The following is a 12,299-nucleotide window of genomic DNA, read 5'->3' on the forward strand; positions in this document are numbered from 1 at the left end:
ATTCCGAGAAAGCAGTTCTGGTTAGATCTGTTAACACCACTCTGCAGTTGAGTAAGATTGATGAGAACTTAAAAGGCCTTGACACTACAGTAAATTGTACAGTTGCAAAACAACTCTGAAAAAAAAGTGTACTTCACACGGTCAACATAAAAGGAACATGAGTGTGGAGTGTTTTTTTTACTATGATAGTGAACGTCAACACATCCAATGGTGATTACACGTATATTAACATGTCCTCACCAATTATTGTTACACAACATCACTGTTAGTTGTAGATAGCCTGAGTTTAACTTAATCTTTCTATAATTCTATAATTGGAAAATCAGACAGAATTTAATTGAGTAAATGCTGCTGATTGACCGTACCAATCTTCTCCCTTATAAAACAATTTTCTATTGTATAGCACACTGAACAGTAAATGCATCCTGTGCTCTTCTGTGCCACCACTCAGAGCTTCATCCATTTTCACAGTATAGTGTGTGTTTGTGCAAGCTGATTTCTCTGACAAGAACCCTTTCACAAAACTAGAACAGGAGGATATTTTTCTCACCCATAACCTAGCTGACTTCTCTATGTGCCATGGGCAGGGTTTTCTCTTTGTTTTCACTTGGACCTCTGCATAATTCAGAAGACACTTACTGTAGGACATGCACTTCCTTGTAAAAAAAAACATGGAAGCAAAGTTTTCCTAAATGTATTCTGTCGCTCATAATGAGCCCATAGCACTTTGGGTGAAGCCTCTGTCTCACACCCACACCCAAGTCCCACTATGTCAGCTGTTCCAACCCCAAAACAAGCCGCCTGCCCTGCACCACTGCTCTAGTTCACTGCTGCTTAAAAACCTAATTGGCTATCAACAATCTTGTCGACATCACAAGTCGGGGAAATCAATGTCTCTTTTTTATAGCTTTTGCTTCAGTCACTGTCTTTTTGAGACAAGCACAGATAGATGGAATCAATGTTTAACAGGCATTGGGATTTGGTTTCCTGGTGAAAGGGGTTTGGAATACTGTTGTCGTCAGAAGCTTCAGGGAGCGAGTCATTGTTAAAAGCTTAAAGGAGCCTGCTTCTGCTGCTTCCAAAGACACATGGCTGGGGAGTGAAAGAATGTGACTACTCTACTCCCACATAAATGAGGAGAATCAGACCCACCTCACTGACTCCCTCCCCTTTAGCCCCCACAGTGGAGAAGGAACTGGCTTTAATTGCCAAATGTTTCCGGAGAGTGAGAGAGAAACATAATTGCTATTTCCATCTAAGCCACAGTGATCAAAGCAGCCTGCACTCACAGCATACTGATGGGGAGTTTTGCCTAGAGCCTGTCCTACGTACCAATCAACTAGCTAGTCTGATAGATTCAGGATGCTGCAGTCACTCTTTCCCCCACACTGAGAATCCTCTCCTGTTAAAAAGTGCTCTTTGTCTGTCTGGGGCAGAGGGGGAGTTCCAACCTCAGATCAAAACAGCAGCTGCAGCTGAGCTTAAACATTACAATCATCTCCAAGCAAAAACAATTTACTGCAAAGAATGTAGGAGAATGTCAATAAAGCCTGCTTTGAAGATGGTGCAGTTTTATGTTCAGCTGGCAGAGGCATCACACACCCCAAAATCTCAGGAGGCACAAAATAAGTTTGGATTGCTTGGTGGGTGGGTGGGTGGCTGGTGGAGAATTGTTGGAGAATTTTGCTTTTTTCAAACACCTGAAACACCTTTTTTTAGAGCCATAATTATTATACTTAATTCTATGTCATAAATATATTTATTTTCTGCATATCTAAGCATACCTCTTGAGCTGTCTGTATCCTGGTAATTTTTTTAGATAAACTAAATATGCTTCTCTACATCTCTGCTAAAATCTGGGTAAAAGATTGAAAAGAATGTGAGTCTTATTCAGTATATTTAGTTATTGCTTGCTTTTCTAATGTCTACCAACCTTGCCAGCAGGCATGCCAGCTAAGATACTTAGACAAGCTAGCTACTCTAACTTCCTTGATAGCCTGAAATGGCTTCTTGGTAGCTAGTTATGAGGTTTGGAGATTGGGAACCTATCTGGGCTAGCTAAAGCCAACAATTGCTAGGTGGCTAGTAGTATTACAGAGAAACAACAACAACAACAATTATAAAAAATAAAAACAGGACAAATCTGAGGGGGCACGTGCCCCTGTGCCCCCTATGGGCATGACACCTCTGACAGCTGGATACATGAATTAACCATCAGAAACATAAACAATCCATTATACAACGCCATAATCTATAGAAACAAACAAATATAAAAAGTTGTGAAACCACAGGGCACTATTCTTCTTCTCACAGTAGCTAACATATTGGTTGCAAACCAATCTATTACAAAAGACAGAAGACTGTTGCCTCACTGTTTCCACTGGGGATACAGTGATAAGATAGTATTATTTTACTCTGACACTTCTCAGAGAGCTCCCCTGAGAGAACTGGGTGGGTAGTGGGCACAACGGGATGTGGGCAGACAGAACAGAGAAAGGGACTCACCCAGGATCTGGATGGCGTTGCGTCCGGGCCGGGGCACATGGTGCTGCTGGAGGGTCTCGTACAGCGTGGCCTGGCACAGCAGCAGGAAGCCCATGCTAATCCACAGGCCCAGGAACCAGGACATGTCAGGGCAGGTTGGCAGGGCGGCTACAGGAAGAGGGCAGAGAGAGAAAGGGTTAGAGCATAGAGATAGAGGACACAACATTGTATCTGTCCCATTATGGCGTCTGTGAGAGCATGGGCAGCACCATTGAGGCCATTTCCATTATGAAGTAGTCAATGTTCTTCTTCTACTACTTCTATGAGTTGATAAACACACTGATTGGCAATTTTCTGCCACATGCAGTTATGGAATGTTTCCTCACGATAATAATTCATTGGCTGATCCCTCCTGGTGACCTGGATGGAATTATGTGATCCTTATTTGACCCATAGGAAGTCCCACCCACTTGACTATTTCAAAATGGTGAAAGTCCTCAATGGCGCTGCCCATGCTAAAACAGGCTTTTGGGCGCTAGAGTCCTCTATCTATGTCTATGGGCTACAGGAGGAGGGCAGAAAGAAGGTTAGAGACACATGGCAGGGGATGTCTAAAGGAGGAGAGAGAAAACAGGAGCATTAAATCCACAGTGCATTTGTAGGATACAGTGGGGAAAAAAAGTATTTAGTCAGCCACCAATTGTGCAAGTTCTCCCACTTAAAAAGATGAGAGAGGCCTGTAATTTTCATCATAGGTACACGTCAACTATGACAGACAAAATGAGAAAGAATTATCCAGAAACTCACACTGTAGGATTTTTAATGAATTTATTTGCAAATTATGGTGGAAAATAAGTATTTGGTCAATAACAAAAGTTCCTCAATACTTTGTTATATACCCTTTGTTGGCAATGACACAGGTCAAACGTTTTCTGTAAGTCTTCACAAGGTTTTCACACACTGTTGCTGGTATTTTGGCCCATTCCTCCATGCAGATCTCCTCTAGAGCAGTGATGTTTTGGGATTTTCAACTCCCTCCAAAAATGTTCTATGGGGTTGAGATCTGGAGACTGGCTAGGCCACTCCAGGACCTTGAAATGATTCTTACGAAGCCACTCCTTCGTTGCCCGGGCGGTGTGTTTGGGATCATTGTCATGCTGAAAGACCCAGCCACGTTTCATCTTCAATGCCCTTGCTGATGGAAGGAGGTTTTCACTCAAAATCTCACGATACATGGCCCCATTCATTCTTTCCTTTACACGGATCAGTCGTCCTGGTCCCTTTGCAGAAAAACAGCCCCAAAGCATGATGTTTCCACCCCCATGCTTCACAGTAGGTATGGTGTTCTTTGGATGCAACTCAGCATTCTTTGTCCTCCAAACACGACGAGTTGAGTTTTTACCAAAAAGTTCTATTTTGGTTTCATCTGACCATATGACATTCTCCCAATCCTCTAGCAAACTTCAGACGGGCCTGGACATGTACTGGCTTAAGCAGGGGGACATGTCTGGCACTGCAGGATTTGAGTCCCTGGCGGCGTAGTGTGTTACTGATGGTAGGCTTTGTTACTTTGGTCCCAGCTCTCTGCAGGTCATTCACTAGGTCCCCCCGTGTGGTTCTGGGATTTTTGCTCACCGTTCTTGTGATCATTTTGACCCCACGGGGTGAGATCTTGCGTGGAGCCCACTTATCGAGGGAGATTATCAGTGGTCTTGTATGTCTTCCATTTCCTAATAATTGCTCCCACAGTTGATTTCTTCAAACCAAGCTGCTTACCTATTGCAGATTCAGTCTTCCCAGCCTGGTGCAGGTCTACAATTTTGTTTCTGGTGTCCTTTGACAGCTCTTTGGTCTTGGCCATAGTGGAGTTTGGAGTGTGACTGTTTGAGGTTGGGGACAGGTGTCTTTTATACTGATAACAAGTTCAAACAGGTGCCATTAATACAGGTAACGAGTGGAGGACAGAGGAGCCTCTTAAAGAAGAAGTTACAGGTCTGTGAGAGCCAGAAATCTTGCTTGTTTGTAGGTGACCAAATACTTATTTTCCACCATATTTGCAAATAAATTCATTAAAAATCCTACAATGTGATTTTCTGGATTTCCTTTTCTCAATTTGTCTGTCATAGTTGACGTGTACCTATGATGAAAATTACAGGCCTCTCTCATCTTTTTAAGTGGGAGAACTTGCACAATTGGTGGCTGACTAAATACTTTTTTCCCCCACTGTATTACTGCAATACAGTCACCTCTCCTACGCTGGGCATTTTTGATGAGTTCCCCCCCAAAAAACGGTGCAATCAAAAAATAGACACTAACTCAACCAAGCATCACAAATCAACCAAGCTTGTGTCCAAGCTTGTGCATATGCTCCTGTTTAGCTGTAAACAGGTGGGTGACAACCCCAAAGTGCTGCACGTCATATGCACAACTCAGAAATCAAGTGTCGCTTGACACTCACCTGTCTTGATCAATGAGAGAAGACAAAGATACTCTAAGATGGCAGTGTATACATTATTGGATTACTTCATAGAGCAAAAATTGATTTAATTTAATATTTAAGAATTTTCTCAATTCCAACGTTCCACCTGCAACTAGCCATGGCGGTTTAGAAGACACTGGTGTTTGCCGAATCGAGAACTAAGAGAGTATCGGCAAGTAAAGGATTGTAGAACATTTTCTGATTACAGCTAATAAGGAGCATCGTATCAACAGCAATAACTAGCTTATTAAATTAGTTAGCTAATTATGATAGTCATTTGATTTGATATTGGCTACTTCACACCATGTACACACTGTAGCCTAACAGCTCAAAATATAAAGGCCAAAGATATACACTTCCGGTCAAAAGTTACAGAACACCTACTCATTCAAGGGGTTTTCTTCAAGTGCAGTCGCAAAAACCATCAAGCGCTATTATGAAACTGGCTCTCATGAAGACCGCCACAGGAATGGGCGCCGAGTGGCGCAGTGGTCTAAGGCACTGCATCGCAGTGCTAGCTGTGCCACTAGAGATCCTGGTTCGAATCCAGGCTCTGTCGTAGCCGGCCGCGACCGGGAGACCCATGGGGCGGCGCACAATTGGCCCAGCGTCGTCCAGGGTAGGGGAGGGAATGGCCGGCAGGGATGTAGCTCAGTTGGTAGAGCATGGCGTTTGCAACGCCAGGGTTGTGGGTTCGATTCCCACGGGGAGCCAGTATGAAAAATAATAATAATAATAATGTATGCACTCACTAACTGTAAGTCGCTCTGGATAAGAGCGTCTGCTAAATGACTAAAATGTAAATGTAAATGAATGGAAGACCCAGAGTTATCTCTGCTGCAGAGGATAAGTTCATTAGAGTTACCAGCCTCAGAAATTGCAGCCCAAATAAATGCTTCACAGAGTTCAAGTAACAGACACATCTCACATCAACTGTTCAGAGGAGACTGTGTGAATCAGGTCTTCATGGTCGAATTGCTGTAAGGAAACCACTACTAAAGGACACCAATAAGAAGAAGAGACTTGCTTGGGCCAAGAAACAAGAGCAATGGACATTAGACCGGTGGAAATTTGTCCAAATTGGAGATTTTTTGGTTCCAACTGTCGTGTCTTTGTGAGATGCGGTGTTGTTGAATGGATGATCTCCTCATGGGTATTTCCCACTGTAAAGCATGGAGGAGGAGGTGTTATGGTGTGGGGGTGCTTTGCTGGTGACACTGTCTGTGATTTATTTAGAATTCAAGGCACACTTAACCAGTATGGCTACCAGAGCATTCTGCAGCGATACGCCATCCCATCTGGTTTGGGCTTAGTGGGACTATCATTTGTTTTTCAACAGGACAATGACCCAATACACCTCCAGGCTGTGTAAGGGCTATTTTACCAAGAAGGAGAGTGATGGAGTGCTGCATCAGATGACCTGGCCTCCACAATCCCCCAACCTCAACCCATTTGAGATGGTTTGGGATGAGTCGGACCGCAGAGTGAAGGAAAAGCAGCCAACAGGTGCTCAGCATATGTGGGAACTCCTTCAAGACTGTTTGAAAAGCATTCCAGGTGAAGCTGGTTGAGAGAATGCCAAGAGTGTGCAAAGCTGTCATCAAGGCAAAGGGTGGCTATTTTTGATTTGTTTAACACTTTTTTGGTTACTACATGATTCCATAAGTGTTATTTCATAGTTTTGATGTCTTCACTATTATTCTACAATGTATAAAATAGTAAAAATTAAGAAAAACCCTTGAATGAGTAGGTGTTCTAAAACTTTTGACCGGTAGTGTATGTTTCAATTTTAGGATGTGCTCTGAGTCATTTTCATCTCTGATGCTGGAACAGTGTAGTGTTAGAACAGTTCAATGTGAAATGAAAACAGTACACATAAAGGTATAATGACACACCTTGGCCATTCATTTAACGATCGTCTAATGGCTGCTGAAGGCCGACATATGGACCCACACCTCTCCCTCCCTCACTGTGAATAATAACTCCTCCTCTCCAGGTGTTACTACCTCCTCTCCTCTCAGCTCCATTCTGAATCACATGGGGAGATTCTCAATTGGCCAATGGTCTGTACTCTCATCCATCCTCCTCTCCTCTGTGACCCGGAAACCGATAAGCGGTTGAGTGGTCGAGGAGAGTGTCAATTCATTAGTAGGCAAACAGAGAAGTGTAGTGCACTCCTCAATAGCCTTGTCTCTCCAAGGATACTCATGAGTATCCTTTCAGCGGCTAGTGCGGAAGTTTTAAAAAATCCGCCACACATATTTATCAGATGTTATTGCGGGTGAAGCGATATGCTTGAATCATCGTCGAGCAAAACCATTTGAGATTCTCCCATGCTCATGGTCCTGCATTCACTAAAGCAAACCCTTCCTATCCAGCCAAAACTGCAGTGGTCATTATCTCTCCCAGTCATTCAGTAGAATTTTCAGGTCCCCATTTGTAAAAGTGACCTGGGCCCATATTCATAAACCATCTCAGAGTAGGAGTGCTGATCTAGGATCAGGTCCTCCCTGTCCATTTAATCTTATACATTATGATTTGCAAGGCATTCCTACTCTGAGAGACTATGAATACAGGTCCTGCACCCAAGTTGTGTATCAGTGTGTCTCCATTCTCTATATAGAGGGACTATAGTACAATGCTTATTTTTTGTTTTACCAGTTGAATTATAACATTATTATCACAGTAATTTTGTAACTACAAGTCACCATTAAAACATGATGTTTAGAGATATGTGCAGCTTCATTCACTTGCTTCTGTTTGGTTGGTTATCTTCATGTCAATAATTAGTACTAGCCTATATCAAACATTTTGGTTTTTGAAACTTTTAGCACTTAGTTTATTTACATGGTACACTTAAAGGTAGACTCAGCTAAATGATGTTGCCACGAGCAGCACTGCAGATATTGAGATGAACGAGACACAAGACTTCGCTCTCACACAGTCACACACAGTATCTGCGAATGTGCACGGGTTCCCTTCACGTTGTTAGAATGTAGTAGCCAATGGGACCAAAAAGCAGAGAAGTTGAGGGACGTTTTACCCCAAAACACCCTACAATATTTCCCACCATCTGACATGCACTTCCTGTTCCTAGGGGGCTGGGGTGCCAGATTTGGTGCCCATTCATGCCTAGTTTGGAGGCGCCAATTTGGAACAGTTAACATTCTCCCTGTTTGTTATTTTGAGAATATAAAACATATGAGCTCCATACCATTTGGAGTTGATGAATGGTACGGACGTTTTACCTAACTATGTACTCATACCATTTATTATGAGTGTAACAATGAGATGTATTTTAGATTGATAAATACTCTTGAGAAGTGAGTTGGTGTCACCCAATCCAGGTGGGTGGGTTACCAACCGCTATTCCAGTCTGTTTCAGACCTTCAGCCTGCAGTAGCATACACTGTGAATGAGAGTTTGATCATTTATCCTAGCTTTTTAAAATGTTCTGAATTCATTTGTAGCCTATTCAAGTCGAAAGCTGAACACTGATCACCTTGCTGTAAAATAAAACATCTGACTTCACCTGAAAGAGTTGTCCAGTGCCTTCACGCCATCTCCCGTGAAACACATTAGGCTTATACTTTGCCACAGATTGCCAGCAGGGAGTTGTCCTCTTGGTTTAAGTTTTTTGTTATAGTATTAATTTGATAATGGCAAAAGACCTAAACTGAGACCACCTGTAATACCGGTTGGCAAATTCCCCCTTTTTTTTCATGCATGCCAGCAAACCACTACACAACACAACAGTAAACAATACAATTGCACTATAACGCTGGAAAACGGTGCCCACAAACTGTTAGGGCCTACATAAACAGCTCTAGAAAGAGGCCCCAGTTCCCAACTTGGAATTCCGAATTGGATGACCGTTCAAAATGTATTTTCCCAGTTGTATTGAACTCACTGAAGTCTGAGACTTCCCAGTTCTGAGTTTCCAGTCGTTTTGAACGCTGCAGAAGTCATGCTGGATTGACAGCATGGCCAATGTTGAATGTTTATCCTTTTAAGCTTGGAAAAGAGACCCTTAAACCCAGACTTGGACCACACGCCCACTGATTGCTTTGCAACGCTTGCAGTTAGCCACTGATTCCTTCCAAACCACTCATTGTCGAATTTGCAATTTCCAACTTGTTGTGTAATGTTTATGTCCAATGGCCGATGAGCACCGATATGTTTTATTTATATTTTCTCTTCATGATTTATCTTAATATGACAAGGATTGAAAAGGATTTGCCAGTAGATTGTCAGCTTGATTCATGATGATGGCTGCTAGCTTGCTAGCTAAGATTTTGAAGGTATGATGTTGACATGATCAGTCTAATCAAAGCTACGGTAGATAAAACGTGATTTGACGTCATTTTATCTGTGGCCAATGACCTTGAGCCTTCTTGGATGGGCACTTCTAATGTAAATCTATGCCAGCACCCAAGGGGCTTGAATTTTCGAGCTCTCCCCATAGTTTTTGCGGTGACTTCGTGTATCCATGAGTGACAGAACACTGAGCCAATCACGGCGCAACTAGAGAGTATTACCAACCCCTACGCTCCGTATTTTCCGCCTGCTGCCCCATCACCACAGAAAGCACTGAGCTAGGCTGAAACACCTGTATTTTGGAGCTGACTTACTCAAGAAAGCAAAAAAAGGAGACCATGTTTGTATGGAGCTTACTTAACTCAATTATTATCGTTTTTTTTATACATTGTTTGCAAACTGATATGTGACACATATTAATGCCAAAGTAACATGCAAAACAGGCAACAATTGTATTGATTTAATTTTATTTACTCTGCCCCTCCTGCCCTGAATGACGGGTCGCCACTGCTACACATATACAGTATTTAGGCTATTAATTTGCCTTCAGACGCGCTGACAGTAGCTGCCTATCTGGATTTTTTTTTCTCAGAATGATAGGCTACTAGCCTATATCAACTTCGTGTGTGCATGTCGGTTCGAGAAAAAGTTGACATTCTTCCCTCTACCCTGAAATGACATTGAGACTAGCCTACTGAATATTCGATGCAATGGCAGTAGCTGCCTATCTGGATTTATTTCTCTCCAAATGATAGGCTACTAGCCTATAGCAACTTCGTGTGTGCATGTCGGTTCGAGAAAAAGTTGACATTCTTCCCACTACCCTGAAATGACATTGAGAGTAGCCTACTGAATATTCAACACGCAGAAATTAAGCATAGCCTATAATTAGGCCTATTAACGGCGCATTGTAATCCCATCTCATGCAATAAATCCGCTATAATCCTACATTTTGTGGAAATGTGAACTGTTCCCTGGGGAATGCTTTTTAACGCACTGTGTTTCTCTCTAGCAAGTTCCTGAAAAAAATGTAATCTTTAGCCTGAACAACAGCATGGAGAGAAACTGCTCTTTTGTCCTCCCCGCCTTTCCGTTCAGCTCTAAGCAACTCTCCGACTGTCAGCACTCATTCATGTCAAATAAGAAATGTGGTCCTGATCGACAGCGCGAGAGAATAGGGATGGAGAGGGGACCGAGAAAGATATTCAGACCGCACCACACAGGCATGCTTATGCATTTTAATGTAAACGGCAACTTTCACGAGTAAATGGCAGACACATGAAAAATAAATCACCTTATCAGGGCTAGTTGGCTATTTGTGTACAAATGACTTTCAGTTAGAATTCTTACCTCCGTGTTTTTTTCAATGAATAAACAAGGAATGTGCACTTCATGCAGGATTGACCATTTGCGCATCTGTTTAATGAGCCGTTTGGTCTCCGCTTTGCAGCCTAATTAGACCATTGATTTAAATCTTCTTGGTGGTCGTGGAATTCGTAATTGGTAATGACGGCTGTTACATTGTCTTTTTTATAAGCATCCCATGTCCCGCCAATTTAGACTAAACAAGAGCTCATGCCCCCTGCCCGGACACACCTGCGCACCGTCTCGGCACGAGATAGATGTTTAGCCTTCCCTACGACATAGGTATAATGGGGCAATTTTATATGGTAAGTAAATGCCTTCTTTTGACACGGTTAGATTAGGTTAGCCTGTATAAACATAACATATTTACATGGAATAGACTTGAGCTCGATTTCATGTAACAATTTTACATCTCAATATAGGCTAATAACTGTGTTTGTAATATAGCATAACATGAAAATGAATTAATAATATTGACTCTGAAAAGTGACTTGGTCTGGGCTAGAACATTTTGATTTTGCAGCCTTGGCTTTTTTTCCATAAAGAACGAGACTGACATCTCTGCCCTACTTAGAACTGACTGCCTGTAACTTTAAAAATATCAGTCAACACGAAATACCTGGGATGTCCTAAAACATACATATATCTGGAATGTCCATAGCCTACTCTCCTTCACTAAACCATACAGTTGTTCAATCCAACAGAGGTATTCAGGTCGTGTCACATGCTCTGCCTGTCTGTCGCTCACAGCTCATACCTGTCATCATTATTCAGTGACTCCTGGAGCCCTTCCACTTCTTACAAACATGAAAGCTAGCCTTATTTTATAACAGTTCCATAATCAGATTTTTTAAATAATAGTATATTTAGCAGAAGGAACATAATATGATCACAAAGCACCAACAGTCCCAGAGAATAACCCCACAGCTTTACCTGAGTGGTCTGTCTGGTCAAAAGAAAGGGTGCCCTGCTGTCAGTATCACTGTCTGTCCAACAGACTCACAACATTGTCTTAAATCCATCCATAGTCTGAGGCCAGGGATTCCCAACAAAGTTCCAGGTGTAAAGAAGAACAACGCTGCAGGATAAGAGGGGGAGAAGCTCTGTTGTTTCTGCCTCGTCCGCTTGCCCCCCTCGACTCTCTCTGTCCGTCTGAAATCCTGGGAGTGCGGTCACCAGAAACCACCTCAGCTCACAGCCACGACACGCTGTTACAAACTAGTCAGGGTTTACAGGATGGAAGGCGGCTCATATCACCTTTATATCACCACAGACCTCCTTTTCTCTCTCTTCTTACTCCTGTGAATGTAAAAGCCCTCTCGTGACAACAGAGTGTTAATTTGACTCCTCACTTTTCACACACGGACGGAGATCGGCTCCAGCGGAACGACAGTTCTGTCTCCTCTTGACTCCGTCCCCCCATTGAGAAACTGCGCTGTTTGTGTGTGTGAGGCTCAGCCCTCTTTCAAAAGCACTAAGTCGTGTGTGTGTGTCTATTACAATACAGCCCAGCCAGAGAGAGAGAGAGAGAGAGAGAGAGAGCTGGATCACATCACGTCTTAAAGCAAGACTGCCCACTTCTGCATCGAGACTCTATCATCTAATGAAGCATGCCTATTAAGCCCCTCAACTTCACCGTACCATGAGACATGAC

The 12,299-nt window shown here is 42.7% G+C and overlaps 1 protein-coding gene across 1 annotated transcript in view; it reads right to left on the bottom strand.

Annotated features, from left to right (window-relative positions):
- LOC311139059 (chemokine-like protein TAFA-1) overlaps positions 1-11,821 on the bottom strand; it is a 278,014-nt gene extending 266,193 nt beyond the window's left edge. The window contains exons 1-2 of the mRNA XM_084173913.1: positions 11,579-11,821; positions 2,506-2,652 (exon numbers count right to left, since the gene is read on the bottom strand). Coding sequence (XP_084030039.1) covers positions 2,506-2,629 — 124 coding nt within the window. The 5' untranslated portion in view covers positions 2,630-2,652; positions 11,579-11,821. The remainder of the gene's footprint in view (positions 1-2,505; positions 2,653-11,578) is intronic.
- Between the last annotated feature and the right edge of the window lie 478 nt (positions 11,822-12,299).

Source organism: Coregonus lavaretus (genome assembly GCF_964263955.1).
Source record: "Coregonus lavaretus genome assembly, chromosome: 12".
NCBI lineage: Eukaryota > Metazoa > Chordata > Actinopteri > Salmoniformes > Salmonidae > Coregonus > Coregonus lavaretus.